The sequence below is a fragment of the Colossoma macropomum genome, unplaced genomic scaffold (assembly GCF_904425465.1).
Source record: "Colossoma macropomum unplaced genomic scaffold, Colossoma_macropomum, whole genome shotgun sequence".
In the NCBI taxonomy this organism is placed as follows: domain Eukaryota; kingdom Metazoa; phylum Chordata; class Actinopteri; order Characiformes; family Serrasalmidae; genus Colossoma; species Colossoma macropomum.
In genome coordinates, this window is record NW_023494800.1 from 22,499,334 (window position 1) to 22,522,216 (window position 22,883).

The window sequence follows — 22,883 nt, forward strand, 5'->3', positions numbered from 1 at the left end:
GAATGCAGTGATTAGTAACTTCTGGATTACATTGAAAACCATACAAAAACACAATACATCATGTTTTACCTTATTAACTTTTTTTTTTAAATATACGCTTGTTACAAATATGATGCCTGCAACACATTCCAAAAAAGTTGCGACAGGAGGATGTTTACCATTATGTTACATCACCTTTCCTTTTAACAACACTTAATATCCATTTGGGGACAAAAGACATCAAATGTTTCAGTTTTGAACACAGAATTTTTTGCCTTCTGTTAAACAAGTCTTCAGCTTGGCAACAGTAAAGGACCTTCATTGTCGTATTTTGCGCTTCATAATGCGCCACGTTTTCAATAAGAGACAGATCTGGACTGCAGGCAGGCCATTCTAGCACCCACACATTTTAATTACGTAGCCATGCTGTTGTGTGCAGAATTTAGCTTGGCACTGTCAGGTTGAAATAAGCATGGAAGCTTCATCCATTGTTTGTACACTTATAGAATCATGGTAGCATACAGAAAGCTCTGGTTCTGTGTGCTGAAATTGATAAAAAAAAAAGATTTTACTGTTGCCAACGGCACAGTGTACATGACATAACTCATTTGGTGTTGTATGTATCCATGTAAGTAATGTATCTCCAAGCCCATATGGTGATATCCATCACAGAAGCATGCAGTGCTGTCGGCATACAGATGCAGTTTTCAGCCCTTTATTCACAGAATTGAATCTGGATTCCCTGAATGTTTTAATGATATTATGCACCGTAGAGGGTGAAATAGCTAAGATCTTTGCAATTGCTCATTAATGATTGTTGTTATTAAACTGCTGGATTATTTGCTGATGCATTTTTAGTCTTTTATATCCAAGCATGATTGTATCACCTCTTTTGGATGTTTTCTGAACATTTTACAATGTTTCTAATTTTTGGGAATGTGTTACAGTCCTCAGTTTCACAATGAGTGTATATTTACAAAAAAACTTGCTAAGGTAAAACATTACATATCTCGTCTTTGTGCTGTCTTTTTTAAATAAAGGTCAAATTGGATTTACAAATCACTGCTGTCTGTTTTTATTTCCATTTGACATACTGTCCCAACTTTTTGGAATTAATGTTTTAAGTATAGTATTATATTACAGTAGGGGTGGACATTGTGGCAAAATATTATATCTCAATACTTCAACACATTTTTACAAAACATGATATGCATCATGATATTTCATTTGTTGGAGATTTAGTAAGATAGAATCTGTCAACATATAAAAAATACTATAATATTAATGACAGTAACAAAAAGTCTAATCACATTTACTTTTATTTAATGGTTTACAAACCGCACTTCACTCCAACTAAACAGGCATAATTATGCTCACTTTGTAACGAAACGTAGTTAGTTAGTTCTCTTTAAATACTGACGATGTTGACAACATGCTCAGAAAAACATATTGTGGCATAATTTAACACAATATCTCCACCCCTATTATATAGTAACATATTCAACAATTACATTTTTCTCATATTTAGCAAAACGTCATCAGCATTTCAAAACAAGTTGCAAATTGCATGCATGAATTAAACTGCCACTTACCTCGGGCATCAAAGAACTCCTCATCTGAGCTGTCCATTGATTCCTGTGCAATGTTCTGGAGCCTCCAGTGTGATGCACTAAACTTTCGTGAGGGCACTAGAAAACAAAAGAGGGTAATGAACTGCCTAAATGTAAAGCATTTCCCAAATACATATATCTATACCAAGTCTTACCTTTTTAATCTTCAGCAAAAAAAAAATGTTTGTGATTGGCTGACAAAGCCACACTCAAGTTTTTTTAAGTAAAGTCACTGCCTAATTTACACTGTCTGCTAAGTCCAAAACCCCTTACCCTATCATCAATGCATAGTCCTTGTCATCAATGCAGTCAAGTCAATTACACTGTTCACAATTGTTTTATTTACAATTGTATCTAGAACTGTTGTATCTAGAATTATGACCAGGCTTATTCCTAAAAGAATGCTGTCGTACTCCCATTTTTTGTATTAAACTATCCCTCAAATGCCTGCATTTCTCAAGACATGGGCAACAAACTACTGATAGGACCCTGATCTACAACAATGCTGAAACGTTTCAGGGCTGATGCCATTCTTGCTGTTTGTTATTGTGTCTTGTCTCCTGACATTAGAGCACAGTAAACACAGACGAAACCAGCTGAACCCTAAAGAATGACGGCACTGTCCCGGAGCTTCTCTTCTTGTGGAGAAATACAGTTGCGCAAACATCTCCCTAAGGGAGTGCCACTTTGAAGCTGAGCGTGGCTAATTAAAACGGAAAAGCGCCCACGCTGCTGGAGAAGCAAATTGAGAGCCAGCATTGGATTTAGCCAAGCTCTGATAAGCCTGCAAAAGACCCCTGCATTCACGCTGCATTGTTCTGTGCCTCTTTGTAGATACGGCACATTTTCTCCCTTTACATCTTAACTGAAAGCAACGACAATCTGGTTCTCCCCGCCAGACGGCAGACACATTAGCTTCAGAGATGAGAGGGGGGATCTACATGCATGTTCTGAGCCTCGTGCACTCTTCAACAAAGCCCTCAGGCTGGCAAATCCCAACAGAGACGTAAGCCATACTTTTTGATTAATGTTCTGGATTAATGAAGATAAATATGGCATTTGCACAAGACGTGTTTAGTACAGTAATATAACCTGTAGCCTTTCTTAAATAATGGAGACTACTGTGCTTCTAAACTGTAGCAGGGTTACAGAGTTAATGTGATTCATGTTTGGGGCTCAGGTGGCCACTGCCTGGTGCTGGGCAGCATGACCTCAAACATCTATTAAATCCCTGAGAAATACCACTAGCAGTTGTGCTTGAGTATTTCTTTTCATAAGCTCTATGGGGGGAACTTAAACTCATTATAAATTTCACCAGTTCACCCTTATTAGTACTTCAATCTATGACCCTGTGTTGGCTGATGAAATTCTCCAATCGCTCTCCTAAAAAAGAAGCTGGAGCAAAATTAATAGTATTCTACCGGAGTGAATAATATTCCAGTAAAAGCAGTAAGGAATAACTCGTGTACCATGAAGCCTTACAAATTAGCTCCATATCATTACACAAACTCAGAGGACCTTAAGTAAAATCAATCAGCTACACAAGAGTATTACAAAGCATCTTATTTCAGCAGGCCTAGCAATAGAACCACCTTTTCATTTCATGACTTCATTGCCTCTCTCCAACACTCATCTCTATCCCTGTCTATCACCAGGTCTGATTCTGCCAGGTTTTTTGATGAAAGCGATGAGTTTTTAATGGCTCGCTGACGATGGGTCGTTAACATGGCCGCTCCATAATCCCCACGGGCACTTCTTTTTTCCCCTTCACATCTGATGAAGGGTCATTTTCGGCCCTCTAACCTCAATCAATACTCCTCCAGCTCTACTTCATTAGAGAGCCAACCCGCTGGTTCTCAAATCTGGGTGAATGAAAGGGTTATGACAATCCACCTCTCCAAGTGATTACTCACTTGTTGTCTAGTCTAAATGACAAAAATGTTGGTACTTCCACAAAGAAATGGATAGCAATTGCGATGTGATTAGACAAAAGAAGCTGGGCAATTGATGTATTACCATGTAGACGCCTTCACTGAATTGGGTTATTGTGTAAGGATAATACAGCCAGAGAACCATACAATGATTATTTCTATGATTAGTCCAACTACTGACTTTTGTTAATTAACTGAGTAATCTAATGATTAAGTTACTGTTTCAGCAAGAAATACATTTACATAACGGCACAAGAAACTTGAAAAATACATCATCCAAAATATTAAATTGCTTTCCTTTACATTACTGTTTCGCTTATTTCTCAGTTGATACTGTTCCTGAATCAAAAGTATGATTGAATACAAGTTCAAAATGAGTTATTCATTATAACTCTTCACATAGTTAATAAATTAATAATAACTTTACATTTCTTTCTTCTTTTTTTAATTTAATGGTTATTTTTATTCTTCAACTTTTCATCTTTCCTATTCCCTATATTAGCACACATTTAATCATTTCTCATTTTTGTTACTGCTTATATGATTCTGTGTGGTGCATGTCTGCCAAGGCAAAATCTTATATGGCACAAAACATATTTCTGACTTTTAACTGACTTGGGCTACATCCACAACCACATGATACAATACTAAATAGCATGTCAAAAATAGTACACCAGCAACAGAAGGCCATTAGTGTAGTATGTGTAGTACAGTAGTATATGTAGTACAATAGTATGTGGTTTTGGATGCAGCTTTGGACTTTAGACTAAAATCTTTTTCTTTTCAGTCATTTATACTTTAATTATGTTTGTTTTATTAAAATAAATATATTTTATTAAAATAAACATTTTTCAAGTTTCTTGTGTTATGTAAATTTAATTTCTTGCTGAAACAGTAACTTAATCGTTAGATTACTCAGTTCATTAACATTTTTGCAAAGATCAAAGTAAATTAAGTAACTTTTTTGTGATTTAATTAAACCTTTTTAAATGTATGTGTGCTGTGTTTGCAAAAATGTGTGTTATGGTACTGACAGTTTTCAGGTTACACACTGATTTTTAGACTGGTGGATCTAAGTTTTCACCATGTGGCCAAGATAGACGCAGTCTCACTTCCTGCTCTAAAATGCAGGGATGTGGCTAAAAAAGGCTCCTCTTATGGACTAAAACCCCTTGTGTTGCGGTAGTGACATGAAAATGTGTGACAGCATTTTTTGAATAAAGATGAGTCCAATTTAAAAATTAAACTTACGATAAATCATTTTTACAAGTTGAAATTTAGGGGTTTGGGTTTGGGACAATCACCTGCCTAAAGAAAGTACCCAATAAATTATGATTCTGTATTTATCTGGCTTGTTCCTATCTCAATGAATGCATTGGGTACAAATAGTCATAATACTAATTTCTAATGTCTAAACTGTTTTCTTTTCTTTTGCTATGGAACTGCGGTTTGAACTAGTTTCTTACTGGCTAAAGTTATTTTATCATGACCGGCACATTTGTGATTTTATAACTGTATATTTTTACCGACTGTAAGTGTTAAAGCACCAAAGAAAAAGCATATTTAACCAGATTTAACAGGTCAGTGTTATTCTTATCATTTCTTTACTGAACTGCTAAAAAATTCAAAGTTCTCTTTTTAGCACAAACTATTACTTCTTATGATGCAAAGAAACAACAGAAGCCATATTGCCCCTCATGTATGAACTCTACTGTAATCTGTCACTTTAACATTACCAGGCACTTTTTTAAGCAAACAACGCAACAACAGGAAAAAATCCACAGTGACATTTTTTTATAATCGTTGTAATTGACTTTGCTGAATAATTATTGCAGCCCTAATTAAAGGACGACATTATGTCTGGCAATAAATACCTTAGCCCCCTTTGGTGGTAACACAGCTCAATTTTACTTGTGCTGGTATGAGGCAATATTGAGGAAAAAAATCATCTCATTTTACAGTACCACCTCCCTTTTTCCCTTCCCTCCTTATTAGAAAAGGTATTACATTACCCAATCCACATCCACAAGCCGTGGTAAATGCACTTTACCTCCCCTATGAGCTTATAATGAAGCTATTCATCTTCAGGCTCAACTCAGAAAAATGCCCGGGAATAGATGCAACTATAAACAGAGCCGGGATTTTAATAAGTCTGGGGATTTCAGTGCCAGTGGCTGCAGTTACATTGGCATACAACATGCATAAGAGTACAACAGAGGCCAGCCAGCAAAAGCAGGCTAGGCACCGAAGTTTGTCAGAAATTTATGTGAGAGGAGGGATGCCAGGCCTTAGAGTAGAGATCAACAGGGCAAACCAATAGAGCATTTAGTGCAGATGGCTGCCCTAAACCCATCATCAAAGCTGTGTTACAATATATTAAACCTATATTACCTTCAGTTTTACAGACAGGCAAAATAAAACAGCGCTGGTAATATAGTCAGTGACTGTGGCCGCATGTCAGGGCACTGAAAGGGCAGAACAGTGATAATGAATGTGAATTTAATGGCTTGTAGCATCACCCTGTCAGTCTAAAAATGAGCAGAGATTAGAAATAAGGGACGTACAGTATGGACAAAATACCAGTTTTGCAACTATACTGCCATTTATTATGATTAATAAATATTGCCATGCAATATATTACAAATGCACTGATGAATCAATGGTTTGACACAGTTAAAGATTTGCCTGCAATATTTTGATCCCAGTAATTTGCTTTAGTTGCATTTCGGAAAATTCTAGACCATCAGCACAGATGGGCAACATGATATACTATCATTATTGTGATAAATTACATCACAACATGCTTTTTGAGTGTATCTTGGGTATCATCAGTACTTCTAGAATAAAAAACTCAATGTATCATAAAAAGAGCACTTAAAGGGCCTGTAAAGCAGTGTAACTGCAGAAATAATTGCAAAGAGAGCTTTGTAATCAAACGTGTAGTTGGATTTAGCGCACTGTTGTCATAGTTTTGATATTATTTTTTTAAATGTGACACTACTTTGGCTATTCCAACTTATCATGGGTAAGAATAAATTAAATATCACTACATGGTGTATCGTGAAAACTTCTTGAAGTATTGTGATGTTACATTTTTACCATCGACAACCTCTGCAGCCAATTATACCGTTAGCTTGTTTTATTCATTTATTTTTACCAATAGTTTGCTTCTTCCAATTTGTTAAAATTTCTGCATAATTCAACCATTGAACACGTAAACAGAATCATACATATTAGTCAGATTTGTAGTAAAAAAGCGTGGTAGAGAAACTTACTGATTTCTTTACAGTGGTGGTACCGGGGTTGCAACGTCTACAATGTAAATATAGTCATTTTATTTACTATCCAAAATGAACATGTGACTTGTGACATGTGGGTTTTAATATGTAATGTTGATAATGGTAAATTAGAAGTAAATTTGAAAAGTTTTCTTTCTACTTCACTTTAAAATTCCCTGCATGTAGCTCTTTTTAAAAATACCAAAAGCTTATCTAAGAAAACGAAGTCTCAGGCATCAGACAGTCTTTTCATAACCATTCCATGTACTATCTTTCTGTCAGGTAGCCTTTGCGGGTAATAAATGCTTCACATATCTGTTTTCACTGCTGAATGTCTGTTTACATCCCACTGTATTAATTCTGCAATTCTGCAACAGTGGAATTCCCATTCAGCAAACCTCAGAAAAACGAAATATCATGATATCTGTGAAATGGCTTCAATTATAAGATGTGACACTGCAGTAACGACTGACAGGTGATGTAGTGTGCAGATCTAATTGCCCTATCTCATATGGTGCATGCTGACAATATTTGGAGAGATGCTCTCTCTCCTCCTCAGATAGCTCTGCACCTCTGCAGCTTTGTCATTTTCCCCCTCTGATTCATTCAAAGACACCTTGGGGATAATTACTGTTATTTTCCAAGCTGGTCTGCCACAAACATGGCCGGTGCTTAACGACCAACATTTAACACTGACTAACAGGAAAGTAACAAAATGTACTATGTATTTTGTACGCCACAGTGTACCTTTGTCTTTGGAGATTTTCCAAGGTGAAGAAACACCTGATTATTCTGGCAAATTTGGAGAAAATTTGCATATAAAGCAAAAGAAGCCACTGCTGTTCTCAGCAGTCTGCTGGACTGGCCACCCCAGAGTCCAGACTTCAACATCACTGAACACATCTGGGATTACTTGTTATGTGAGAAGCAGAAACCAACCAACTTCTAAGACTGAACTTTGGAGGTGTGGAAAAATATCCTTGTAAATTTCTCTGAAAAATGGCAATGGGTGGCTAAAGCTTCTGCATAATTTTGTGTATATACATATTTACATGTACACATATATACATATATGTATATATGTATGTATATATACATATATATGTACACTGATCAGGCATAACATTATGACCACCTCCTTGTTTCTACACTCATTGTCCATTTTATCAGCTCCACTTACTATATAGGTGCAATTTGTAGTTCTACAATTACAGACTGTAGTCCATCTGTTTCTCTGCATATTTGTTGGCACCCTTTTACCCTGTTCTTCAGTGGTCAGGACCCCCATGGACCCTCACAGAGCAGGTACTATCTGGGTGGTGTATCATTCTCAGCACTGCAGTAACGCTGACGTGGTGGTGGTGTGTTAGTGTGTGTTGCGCTGGTCTGAGTGGATCAGACACAGCAGTGCTGCTGGAGTTTTCAAACACCTCAGTGTCACTGCTGCACTGAGAATAGTCCACCAACCAAAAATATCCAGCCAACAGCGTCCTGTGGGCAGCGTCCTGTGACCACTGATGAAGGACTAGAGGATGACCAACACAAACTGTGCAGCAGCAGATGAGCTATCGTCTCTGACTACAAAGTGGACTGACAAGGTAGGAGTGTCTAATAGAGTGGACAGTGAGTGGACACTGTCTGATCCACTCAGACCAGCACAACGCACACTAACACACCACCACAATGTCAGTGTTACTGCAGTGCTGAAAATGATCCACCACCCAAATAGTACCTGCTCTGTGAGGGTCCATGGGAGTCCTGACCACTGAAGAACAGGGTAAAAGGGGGCTAACAAAGTATGCAGAGAAACAGATGGACTACAGTCTGTAATTGTAGAACTACAAATTGCACCTATATAGTAAGTGGAGCTGATAAAATGGACAATGAGCGTAGAAACAAGGAGGTGGTCATAATGTTATGCCTGATTGGTGGATATATACACTTGTAACTGTAAGTAACTGTGAGTTTTGCAAAGTACTGCACTCTTAGATTAATAATTGCAAAAATTGTATTAGATACCCTGGGCCAATACCAACCACATCAGCTTTCAGAGCTCATGGGCAGACTACGTTTACAATATTCAAATTTGAAGCTCTCTCTGCTCCTTTATGCATGTTTTCCCTCCCTTGCAAAATATGAGCAGCATCTCAGCCCCTCTAAGGAAATGCGGCAAAAGGTCAGCTCACAAAATAATTGGAGGAAAGCCAATAGGTTGATGGTGTTTGCAGTGTCTTGTTTGCCAAAACTGAGAGTTTGCATACATTTGCAGCTTTCTGAAGAAGCTCTTTTTCTGATGCATGACACACAAAAGACACACAAAAAAACCCCCAAACCCTCCAGCGATTAAGTGCAGAAGACACAACAACAACATTAACTATCCATCTCCAATATTACAGCAATGACAGTATTAAAGTGAATGTTATTCTTAAGTTGACAGATGGGAAAATAACCAACTTCAACAGATGAAAAATGGCAGATAAAATTTCTTTTTGTAATTCATGTCCTTTCTTTCAAGAAACTTACCAACAGCCTTAGTGGTGGCAGGAAGCAGTGGCAGAAATCATCAGAAGCAGGAAGACTAGGTTAATCTGTATCATAAATCACTTCTATGTCCCATTTCTTGACAAATGCCTTCCTTTAACATTCAGCTTTGATGAATGAAGTGCACTAAATCAGTGTTTTCAGTTCTTTTCAGACAGATGGAGCTCAAAAACAAAACACACTGTTTTTTGTGCTTTTGAATTGCTTCGTGATTCAAACGTTGAAAAGAAATTTGGCTATACGTGACAAACCTGGACAACTGTATGCAGCCAGGGTTTTCTACTGATAAAGACCATGCTTAGAGGGACATGTGTTAAACAGCTTTCAATATTTAAAATGTCTAATGAATTCTCTCTTTCTAATATCCTCCTTGTGGAGATTACACAGAGCCACAGCGCTGCCCGTAAGGGCAAAGTGTTCTCCTTATGTTGTCATATTAATGTTAGCATGGGCAAAATATGATAAGACTGAATATTCTGGGATAATAAATCATACAGGGAGGTCTAATTTCATTTGGTCAAGTCTAATTAATATATGACTTTAGTCCTGTTTGAGCTGGATTAGTTTTACCTGAGGCGGCACTGTAATTTAAGTGATTATTATTAAGTGATTATTTCTAGATCTGTGATTTTAATCCAGAATCTGCAATGACTGAAGTTTTTACAAGTCTAACAATAATAATTCTACAGTGAAGAACCTTCTGTAACTGGCTGAGGCAGTAATAACAGTCCTGTCTAAACTGAACTCACAGTAAAATAATAACAAAAACCTGCTAACAGACACAGCTACGTGCTGTGACGTTATTGTTGTTGGTATTGATATTGACTGTAGCACCTGCTGCATAACCCTGATGAGAACATCTGGACCATGATGTTTCAATCCAGGCTATCTGTCATAATTTGGAGAAAACTGAAAGCTCAAAAAAATGCATATGAGTGAGAAAACATCTCCCCTTTACACTGTTGCCTTAACAGGAACACACAGATTTTAAATACAGCCAAACTGCTGGAGACCCTCTATAAGACTTTTGTCAGTTATTAAATACGTCTTCCTTTCTTCTTAACCTTCCATATTCTGCTCTCAATACAAGCTGTTGGATAAAAATTCAAATGCATTTCCACAGAAAACTTGCTGTGAAATGCTGTAATATTAACAGTGAGGTCAAAGTTGAAGCCTGTGTTGGAGGTTTTTAACATTTTCTATGACAGTTCTACAAGGTTTTGTCTTTTCATAGCATTTAAATTCTTTTTGAAATTAAGTTAATGTTTCTTACTGGCAAACATTGATCTGCCTTCACTCTCACAACTCTCTATATATTGATGCCAAAGTTCTAAGCAGAAAATGGCATAATGTACTTAATGTAGAATTCAACAGATTCCTTAAAATGTATGCATAATTAATTTGTGGAGATAAAAGCAAAGTCATTCAGTGTGATTTGATAAAGGGGGAAAGCAAATAAACTTCACTAACTCAGATTTCTCTACAATGGTGGTGATAGGAACCAGGGGTAGCAATGTCTACAATGCATATACAGTCATTTTATTTGTTATCCAAAATGACCAGTGAACCTATACAGGTCTTAATAAAGTCATGTACTATTTTTTGTTGACTTATTAATTTGTAACAAATAAAAACAATAAAAATAATTTTTTTTCCTGTAACTGTTAATGCACAGTTATAGTTCATGAATTTAAAAAATAAATAAAATAGCAATTGTGACATGTACAAAAGTGCTGATACTAAAGATGGACCAATCAGAGTATTTGGGGCCAATAGCCAATATCAATCAAAGCCAGGACTGGATACAAAGGTGCAGTTAGTGATTCTGGAGATCAACTGCTGATATTCAAACTCAAAACAAATACACCCCTCCCTTAGTGCTCTTTCAGAAGCTCCACCCCCCCAGATTTATGGACTCATTGACAAAGTGAATGATCCTTATTTTGATTGTCATGTCCATAAAACCCTTCGCAAACATTGTACAAATACCACAATACAACGTTAATGTAAACAACGACACAGCAGTAATCTAACTAGGTTGTGGGCCAGCAAACTGTCGCTACAATTGCTGCTGCGAAGTTAACCAGGCAAAAAGTAAGCTAATTTTACCGAAGTGTCGAGCAGAAACAGAGCAAACCTCCTAATTCCTTTTCATGACATTCAACTCTCAAGGAAGCTAAAGTCAGTGTTTTTTTGGCCAGCGTCTTGTTCTAATTTTCCTGTTCCACCTTAAATGTTGCAGCAGTTCCATTCTGGCATCTCACACAAAATATGGCTCATATGTTTTATGTCACTAATCAGCTCTCAGGACTGGGAGAAATATCGGGTGACTGACAGCCATTTTTGGGCTGAAAATAGGCTGATCTCAATACACAGCCGATCGATCCTTCCATCTCTAGTTTACAACCTTCCAGGTGTAAAGTCTTAGGCCTTAAGTGACTTATTGCTAACACTCCACAAACATGGGCTCTTCTAGGGAGCTGGCTGAGGATCTGAAAATTAAGCTAACTGATGCCTACAAAGCAGTGGAAGGCTAAAAATGATATCAAAGCGCTTCCAACTTCCACTGTCTGAAATGTCATTAAGAAACAGCAGTTAAGGGTAACTGTAGAAGACAGAACACGATCTTCAAGACCAAGAAAATCCTCTAAAAGAACTGCTCGTACTCTGGCCCAAAAGGCAAGGCAAAACAATCATATGACAGCAAAGGACCTGCAGGAAGGTTTAGCTGACACAGAAGTGGTGGTGCACAGCTGTACTGTGCAGTATGGCTTGCAAAAACATGATCTGCAAGGAAACAGTAGAAGGAAACCTTACCTGTGACCTAATCACAAAAGTCAAAGTTCATAGTATGCAAAACAACATCAAGATAAGCCAGAGGCATTTCGGATACAAGTGCTGTGAACAGGTGAGGTAAAAACTAAACTCTTTGGCCACAATCATCAAAGGTATGTTTGGAGAAAAAAGCATTTGAAAAGAACACTTTGCCAGCGGATAAGCAAGAGGTTGGATCTGCTTTGAGGTTGTGTGGCAAGACACACTGCATGGATAGATGGAAGAATGGATTTTACTAACCATCCGTAAATTCTGGAAGCAAATGTGACACGGTCAGTCAATAAACTGAAGCAGGACAATGATCAAAAACATACCTCATCCACTGAGGAAAATCTAAATTAGCTATGTGTAAACACCCTCCCCAAAAGCGCATAAAACTAAGAAGTGAACAGTAGAGAATAACAAATTAAAGTAGTGACAAAGAAATGTTTAAAAAGACATTAAACTAAGAAGGGCTAAAGAGCATTTAAAGGCATTGGCATTAAGCTTTCTGGAACTTAGACAACCAGAAAAACGACATTTTTATTTAATATTGACCACTTTCGATTGAATAAGATTAAATGCCATAATAGATGATGTATTATCATCATTTACCTGTCTATCATCCCTCAGCTTTAAAATACCCTTGTCACAAAAAGCCTAAATACCATTTTGCTGCATGTCTCTGCCACCAGTGTGCTCTGGATTCCCTAATGACCATAATAAAGGGTTAATAAAATTATGTAAAACCACTGCAGTACAAAAATAGATTAATCCAAAATGGCATTTTCACACCCTACACTGAAATGGGAGAATCAGAGAGTTCATTCATAAAAGGTTTTAGATTCAGCACCCCTTCTGATCAAGCACTTCAAAAGCAGCAAGATCCATAATTACAATCCAGCTTCTAAAACCCAATTTTGTTCTCAGAAATACATTAGGGTAATAATCCTTTAGAGAACCCTAATACATACGGCCTTTTACAGGTTGTCCCGCTCTCTTTTATCCGTCACTCAAGCCAAAACACCTGTTCAATTCAAAACAGATAACACTTTAAACCAAGCTGATGCAGAAGGTTCTTAAAGCCGTTGCAGGTACCAGCTCAGGCTTTGGGTCAGTGAGCATATCAGTTATAGAACATCAGAAATCCAACCTTCTCTAAGGTCACTTATCTAAGATCAGACCTCATCAGCCCATGTTGTCTTACTCTAGGCTATGTAAAAGGTATAAAAAGAATCAGATCAGTATTAACTAATCTGACATGCGTGATAAATATGGGCCCTCTTTTTGGGAAGAATTCAAGAAATAAAACTATTACCATTAAAGAAACTTCCAGCCGTAACATACCAGTTCAAATGGCACAAGAGGGTTTATGCAAATTCCTTGAAATTAGCCATCAAGAGCTTTGACTGAGGACTTTGATGTCCATGGGGTGATTATGAAAATTCATCAGAATATTAAAAATTATTATCTTTAATAATACAGTACATGCCCTAAAGCCATTCATAGTTTCTTCTGAAATTAAGAGTATTAATAGGGAGTTTGTTCTAACTTTGCTGCTGTAACAGCCTCTACTCCTCTGGGAAGGCTTTAGCCTAGATGTTGGAACACTGTTGTGAGGATTTGATTGCATTCAGCCACAACAGCACTAGTGAGGTCAGTTGGCTGATTAGTTCTGGATCACAAACATCACTCAGACTCATCCAAAAGGTACTGGATGGGGCTCCATCACTCCGGAGAACACAGTTCTCACTGCTCCACAGCCCAATGAAGGGAGGCTTCATACCCGTCTAGCTGACGCTTGGCACTGGGCAACGTGACCTTAGGTTTATGTACAGCTGCTCCAGAGCATCCTGTTGTATTGGCAGTGCTTTTCTATGAAGACTGAGGGGTCTGGTTACTTTTGGACCTACAGTGTATATAACAGTGCTGCCCAAATATACTACTATTGTGATTATACTGTTGCCTATTGAGATTGCAGTATGCCCTGCAAAACAATGCACTGGTAAACCAATAATATGACATGAGTCATATTATCATCAAATGTGTGATGCTCACCACAAACAGAAAAAACTGGGATTGGTTGGAGGGTTTATTTGCATACTGTAATGTCTCCAATATCAGAACTGCAAAGGCCAATATCACAATAACAATTAACAAATGTGAAGCCCTAACATATGAAATATTTTAGAGGACATTTGTCAAAATCCACATTTTACATGATGCTGCTTTAGTAGGGGTTGACAACATGGCAGAAATATTGTATCACAATACTTCAAGACATTTTCCCCGATACATCATATGCATCACGATATTTAGTTTCTCTGAGATTTAATATGTTGGAAAAGACAAAGCAGAACCAGTAGTGCCACATATAAAAGATACTATAACAATAATAAATTATTATTACAGCTATAATTATGTTTATTCAGTGTTTTACAAACTGTACTGCACTAAATTCAAATATAAACATACCTAATTAGGCTCACTTTGTAATGATACATGTAGTTAGTCAGTTAGTGTTCTTTAAGAACTAACGGTCTCTACAATATACTCAGAAAGGCGTATTGTGACATAAGTTCACACAATAACAATTAAATATCGTCACATTGCCCACCCCTACTGTTAAGTATTTAAAAGTTTATTAGTTGCTGAAAATGTTGTTCTCTTTGCCCTTTCATCAACCACCAGGGTGGACTGGCAAAACAGTTGTGCTGAAACAGATCAAATGGCCACAATACACCTTCACCACCAAAGTTATTCCAAGCGGAATTTAAGTGCCCTTTAATTCACCCCATTGCTCAGTTACATTAAGTCTGTTTTCACTTCCCACCCTCTGACTCAAACTGAACTCATTTATACATCTGAAAGGCTAACCACGATTGAAGTTTCACCTCAGGTGGTCTTGGTAACTAATTCCTCTCTTACATCTGCGCTGCAAACTCAATTTATGTAACTCCAAACAGTTCTGCTTTTAGAATGCACCCTGCCGAGACACTGAGCAGGATTCCCACAGCCTTAAATGGCTTCTACACTTCTCCTGTTTGTAAACCTTTTACTGGGTTATCACATGCCTTGTTACAAAGGGTTTCCCAGTTAACCTGATTATTTATCTTAGTAGACATTAAGATTTGTAGTTATAAGAGCTCATGCAGAAGAACAAGCCAGGGTTTGACATTTAAGCTGTTTTAATACCTAGTCTTCTTTTTTACCAGAGATTGGGTTTCTGTGATATTGTATCTTTTTCAATTGGTTTAGCTGGTTTCACATTGTATGTGTACAAGTGCATCAGATTGTACACATGGGTGTTCACTGATTGGTCAGACATTTGGCTGGGGTACAAGTACTCAGTTGCTTTTACATTAGAGACCATTTTTAACTTTCACTGAAAAAACTGAATGTATTTTTTTATCCCTACTCTGTATTAAAATATAGACGCTTAATATGTTGCTGCTGTCGTTTTTCAGTTTTTGACATAATTTTAAAAAATGCCTGTTGCCCTTTACATTGTAAGTAAATTTCACGATGAATGGACCAAAAAAACAACCCAAAATGACTTGGAAAAAAGTCTGGTTCCACTGACTTACATTAAAAGTAGAGTAGGTTTTTTTCCTTTTCCTATAAAGTTACCATTTTGGAGATACAAGGTTTTCTTCCAACAACAGCAATATGCGAATCAAAGCCAAGCAATATGAATAAACTTTGTTTAATCTCTGCATCTTTGTGATTGAATGGTTTGTCAATTTGATTGTAACCAATCACTGATTGGCCAGAAATACATTTTGTGATACATGCGGCAAAATCAAATGGATTGCACGTCTGCTGCTATTAGCAGAAGCTTGTGCTGCAAGAATAATATGAACCATTGGGTGTGAGTGTGGGTGGAGTGATCACACCAAAAGGACCAAACTAAAGAAGAGGTTCAATCACACCAAACAAGGTAGGTGTGAAAGCACCCTTAGACAGATTTACATACATATACATACATACATCATCTAAACCGCTTATCCTTCTGGGTCGCGGTGGGGTGCTGGAGCCTATCCCAGCTGTCATTGGGCGGTGGACAGATTTAGTGTAACTGAATCTTGAGTGATATGCTGTGCCAACCATTAGAACATGAAAATTGCTGTGTTATCTACACAATAAAATGTAGACCATGAATGTCTGGAGTAACTGCACACCTGCATTACAAAGAGCAAACTGAGGCCAGATGTGACAGTGTGCACTTCCATTTCTATCTCTCTGTCTGTCTGTTTTCTTTGACTGCCATCAGAACCAGCAGTTTCAAATCAAATCTTAATACAACATATTTTAATTCACCCCCAACTGCACTGGCTTCTCTCCTTCAGAGGAGCCTCCCGCAAAACCACAGCTCCATTTCAAAGCAAGGTCCAACTCATTGCTGGGGGCTGTGATGCTGACATCAGCGCGTGAGTGTGTGAAGATGTGGACTCGAGCCAACTTTCTTCAACAGATCTTCCACTCTTTATATGTCTTTCTTTTTTTTTTTGTTGTGAGGCCATTGTTCCAACTGTTTTGCCTCCAAGTGTCATATTATATACATCAAACAGGTCTGCCAGCTGGAGTGGAAGCAGGGAGCGGAGAATGCAGAAATAAGACTGGGTCTTGGGTTCCTGGCTTCAGCAACCCGGCATGATTCAAAGGAATGAATTCCAGCACTAACAGTAGGTGAGCACCCAAAGCTACAGGCCATATTCAGCCATGGTGGCAGGCGTGAATATGTTATGCTCTACCAACCTCCAATGTGGCCTAAACAAGGACCTTCACCCAATTTATCACTTCAGCTGACGATATGGTTTAGCAATAGCAAACAAGCTGTCAGACCATAGAGGATCACTATTATCACTCTTAAAAATAAAGGTGGCATAAAAGGTTTGTTGGAGCAATGCCACAGAAGAACCACGTTTAGTTCCCTAAAGTACATTTTAATGGATGGTTCAAATGGTTCTTTAAGGATCCATTTTTAAATGAGATGCGCAAGGATGGAAAAACCTTTTTAAAGTTTAAAGAACCTCCACATAATGTACCTTAGAAATGTAACAAATGAGGAATTGAGGCAGGGAACATGTGCTGAGTAGCTTTATTATGGGCAATCCAACCTTCGAAGTCATCACTAAACTAGGCACATACATATTCACAAAGCCACAAAACCAGGACAAAGGTCAAAACTAGTGGTGTCAGTAAGACAATCTCAAAGTTTTTGATTCTCTGGGGACATCTGAGTTCAAAATAGAGGTTTTGAAATGCACACTGCCTGTGTAATCATGTCATTAATTCAGCTGGGTCCAATCAGAAGTATGTAGACTGCTTCTGCATGCAATAATACTGATTACGTGTCTGAATATGTGTATAAACTGACGATACGCTGAATTTAACAGGCGGAAAGAAAGAGAGAGAGAGTGATTCATTGTTTGACTTTATCATGCAACCTTTTTTGGAATCAATCCTACAGAGGTTTCACTTTTTAGAATGAATTTTTTAAAAACAGCTGAATGTAAAGCTGAACAAGTAATTACTTTTATATCAAAATCTGAGTGCAATTTTCAAATCAGAAGAGCTGTAATTTTAATTCTATTATTAAACATTGTCTTAAGTTTTAAGTGGATAAATTTAACCTAATAGCACAGAACTCGTGCACTGGCATTCTGGCACACTACCTTCAGGATTCAAGCCTCAAGTCTGACAATACAAACACGCTGGTCTACTTGAGTAAAAAATGACTGAAACTTCATATACAAAAACTAATCGCGTTTAAACTTTATTGGTCAGAAAAAAAGCAATTTGATATTGTCCCAAATCATTTAATCTTAGTTAAATGACATGGAATTTTTTTTAATACTCTGTAGTATTAAAGTAATTCGGACTGCACCATGAAAGTGCTAAATCTTAATTGCTTAGATCCAACTAACCACGCTACACCTTGCACGAAGACAATGACTTCAAACATACACTCTCAGAAAAAAGGTACAAAACTGTCACTGGGGCAGTGACCCTCTTGTCAGGGGGGGTGGTAACCTCAAGTGTACATCTCAGTACCTTTAGTCAGGGAACATAATCGAACCATAATCCATTGAAATAATATTTTCTAAGTTGTATTGACTCCACACACCCCGTCTCGTCTCCAGGCTTTTTTATTTTATTGTTCTGTTTTAAAACATTCGGTTACGAAAAGGTACAAATATGTACTTTTCACCTAGAAAAATGTATTTGGGGTACACAGTTGGACCTTAAAACCACTGTTGTATCTTTGAAGATATATTTACATTGTTTGTACCTTGATGAATGAAAAATGTACCTACACAGAACCTTTATTTCTAGGTTTGTTAACTGCTCTTGACTTGCCAAATCAGTCACCCAAGCTGAAATCCACTGTGCATGCATTTCATTACTGACAGAAAGATTAAGGTAAAAACAAACAGGAACTGAAATTGGCTGCATTACAGGCCTTGCAGAACATCACCAGGGATGATACTCTGTGTCTAGACATGTCCGTGGCCTGCAGACTTCAGGCAGTCATCGAATGCAGCCAAATACTAAACAAGTAATGACAAGACGATTTTGATCTCTGTCATAACAAAACCTAATTTCTCTCACATCACTGTGACTTGATAGGAGAAGGAAAGACGTTCTTAATTTTACGGTAAGTTAATGTGAACAAGTCCAGGTAATTTTGGAATATTTCTTTTAGTCTATTCCTTATAAAATATTCACACAATGTAGAGGGTGGCTGTCATTTTCAAATGGTGGGCTCGTGAGGTTGGGTCCACTGGTCTGCCTAAACACGTCCGGTAACTGGTGACTGCTACGTTTCACTGCTTGGTGACCATTTGCAGCCCTTCATGGACTTCATGTACCCCCACAATAAAGGGATATACCAGCAGGATAAGGCACCATGTCATAGGGCATGAATGGTGTGGTCTGCACCTTCGCCCGACATGAGCCTAATCGAGCATGTATGGGATGTGGTGGAGAGGTCCATTCACACCCAAGATCCTGCACCTACAAATACCATGGAGCTGTGAGTGGCTATCCAGACAGCATGGCTCAAGATCCCTCCAGGCGCCTTCCGTCTACTTGTGGAATCGATGTTATGTCGAGTTGCTGCACTTCACCGGGCTAAAGGGGGCCCTACATAATACTAGCTCCTGTCCTATGACTTTTGGCTCATCAGTGTATAAAAAAGAGCTGTGATTTTTAGATGGCTCATCCAATATAGATGTAAGTAGGCTCATATTAAAGCTGACATTCTGCACTTTAATAGTTTTCGTTCCATTTCAAATTCAATTTGCAGAGCATGGGTAATGAAAACCGTGTCACTATCCATTTACACTGTATATATATCATATGTACAAAACCCTTTTTTATGAATCATGATTCTCTCTCTCTTCACGTATTATCTTGTGTGTGTGCTGCTGGATCTTCCTGTCATCTGCCATGTCTCTGTAACAGACAGGTTCTGACACTGGGGATCAGTCCTCAGAGAGTCGAGGCTGGAGAATCCCTGTTGTCTGGAAACTGCAGCGGACAAAGGTGACCGTGAATCTACGTCACCACATCTCTGCCTGGCTCGCACACAGATTAGGAAGCTAGCAGCTTGAGATATCCCTATTACATCTCACCCTGGTGTTAGAACTCTGAATTACCAAGAATTACCACCAATTGTGTTGCAAGTATTCCATTTCTTCTTAAGTCAGTTACAGAAGGCAGAACAAGGCAAGACACGCAGTACACATTACTATATGCCTGTCAGGTAATTTGGGCAATTAATTAATTTTTATTTTCAATTATGATTTCGGCGATTATGAGAGCAAGATAACAAGATAAAACCATTATTGTGCCACATTCCATTTTGCAGTAATGCTCGTTATGTTATAAATCCTTACCAAGTCCATACTCCTTTCCGTTACAATGGCGCACTTCTGCACCCTCACTAAAAGCCTAAACTCATCTGATTTGTTTTGGTCTAATTTATTTTTTAGATACGTTTAGTAGTTTTCAGTAGGTTGTCGTAAGATCACAGCTGATCTTACTAATTTTGATCTTTTTTATTGATTATTTTTATATTATATTTATATTTTATTTAATTATTTATTTATCTTTTTTTACATTTTTTTTCAGTTGAATTATACTTGAAGTTCAAGGAAATCCTGTTAAAAAAAATTTTAAGTTTAACAAATGCATGATGTGTCTAAAGTCAATGAATAATCATGTTAAATGATCATGATCTCAATACTGACCAAAATATTAATGATTATGATTTTTGCCATATTCGAGCAGCCCTACTTTTATGTCTGTCAGCTTTGCTCAGAAATTAAATTCAAAATTTTACCTTTGTTTGTCAAATATTCAAATATGATGGCAATGTCATGTCTGCTAAATCCACAAGTGTCAAGCAAATATCAAGCGTCCCCCAAAAGCTCATAAACCACTGGTTGTTAGCATGTAGCAGTGGTGGGCAGTATGGCCAAAAAATTATATCATGGTATAACTGAAATTTCTGATTGTTTAAGTATATATAAATATATATATATAAGCAGCACATTTAGTGAAGTAAATCTTAAATGTTTTTATTAAAAAAGTAGTAAAAACAGGACTAAATGATACAAAGACAAATGTGTGGTACAGATATGTAAGCATGCAGCAATGTTAATGTTGTTTCATATTCAGATTCCTCAAACCATTTGTCTCATATTTGCCTGCTATATTCCTTTTGCTTACATCTGTGACCGTCAGACACTGCCACTACTGAAATTACAATTAATATTTCAAGTCATTCACACATCAGTAGCAGATGGGACCAGGCCCTGAGACCATGGTGTTGTTTGATGCAGCTGATCGAGGGAACTGATACAACAGGTAGTTTGAGATGAAAGGGAAGCATGTCAAGCAGGCTGGTGTCCATGGCAGGTACAAACTGGACAAACAGGACTAAAATTACATCAGATTGTAACTGACTAAACAGCAGGAGATGAGGGACTGTTGAAACATTCCTCACTCAGTCATTCAGTTAAACGGGAGTAACCTCAGAATGTTTTGCACTGCTTGTATGTTGCATTATCTGTGCTTATTTGTGTCATACAGACAAATACAAAGCACAAAGGTTACAACAAAACTAATACCTTAAGAAGAATTTCAACACGTATACCAGATGAACTGGTACATCACTCACTACTAGCCTGGAGTCACGAGATGACTGTCAAATAAGGTACATAGGCCTACTTTTGACACATATTTTAGGTTAAAATATCCAAGCTAATGACGTCTCATTGTCATTGGCTAAATCAGAAAGTGGCTGCATATGTTGCAGAAATAACAAGAACACCGGTGTGAGGCACCAGCATGTAGTACCCCAAAAGTCCTAGAACGCGTGCACTTCTCACATGCCCACAATGCTCAAAAGACTCAGCCTTTTTAGCTAACACAAGGCTGTTCTCACTCTAGTTACTAGAGTTCCAGTAGCTCCTCCTTGTGGACAATCTTGTTAAATGTGAGTGTGTGAGTTATAAGCCATGTCCATAAGATGCATTGCAAGTAAATATCTCAAACCTTAGGCAGTGTGCAGCAGCGCTTAGCCAAGCAGCTAAGCATGAAGCCTACCTCAACAATGTATAAAAGTTCATAATCATTAAATCACTGCTGTGCAAAATGTCTACATTTAACATGTCATTAAAAGTAAAGGTCTGAAGCAGACTATTCATTTCATTCAGCTCATATGAGAGCCTATTTCTGCCTACTGTTATTTAGCTTATAAAGTAAATGTATCAGTTTGTTCAGAATAACTGAGTTTATAGAGCTGTCAGATGACTGCAAATATTTCCATTTATTTTAAAAAGCCAAAAGCCAAAACAGACAATGAAAATTGCTGAAAACAATGGCCATCATGTGTAATAATGCTACTAACTCCTTTGTTGAAACATATTAGGTTGTAGCACAAGTAGGTTTATACATTCAAATGTGCATTTTGTCACTGAATTTGGTGAACATTTTGACAGCCCTAATGTACAGCTGAACAATGAATTGTTTTTATATCGAAATCACAATTTGAAATAGTGTAATTTTCAAATCACAAAAGCTGCAATTTTAATATCCTACATTACTGAACATTGTCTTAACAAGCTTGGAGTGGGGAGATTAACACAGAGCTTCTGAACTGGCCATCGGACACAGTACGTTTAGCATTCAAGACTCAAGCCTAAGGGAAAAAAGGTCTAGAGCTACATTTATAGAAAATATTCTCATTTAAATCACAATCGCAATATTGGTCAGAAAAAACACAATTAGATATTTTCCCCAAATCACTCAGCCCTAGTCTAATGCCTTTTGAGTTTAAACCTGAGTTTGATGTTTAGTGGCACTTTTCTGCAACGCTTTATAAGAGCTATAGCTGCGCTTTGTACCATCTGCTACCCAGAGACTCTCTGGGGGTGCAGCATGGAGCTTCTAGTCCCATGTGCTTTAGCCTTTAGATGGCTGCAGCAGTCTTTCTATGCTTTCTTCTTTTAAGTAAACAGTTTAGAAATTTTGATGAATTTTGATGAAATTTTTAATGTAATACACAGGCTCTACACTGCCCTCTGGTGGAGTTCAAACATCTCATTCTTCTTTAATTATTTTATTTAAACACTTCACATGCCAATTTGCACATAAAATAATATGCACATCTATATATATATATACGAATACAGACTCTTCCCTGTACACACTTTCTT

General features: G+C 37.6%; 1 protein-coding gene across 1 annotated transcript in view; it reads right to left on the minus strand.

Annotated features, from left to right (window-relative positions):
• The window catches only part of plrdgb (PITP-less RdgB-like protein), a 104,444-nt gene that overhangs the window by 77,387 nt on the left and 4,174 nt on the right, over positions 1-22,883 (minus strand). The window contains exon 2 of the mRNA XM_036588667.1: positions 1,572-1,667. Coding sequence (XP_036444560.1) covers positions 1,572-1,667 — 96 coding nt within the window. The remainder of the gene's footprint in view (positions 1-1,571; positions 1,668-22,883) is intronic.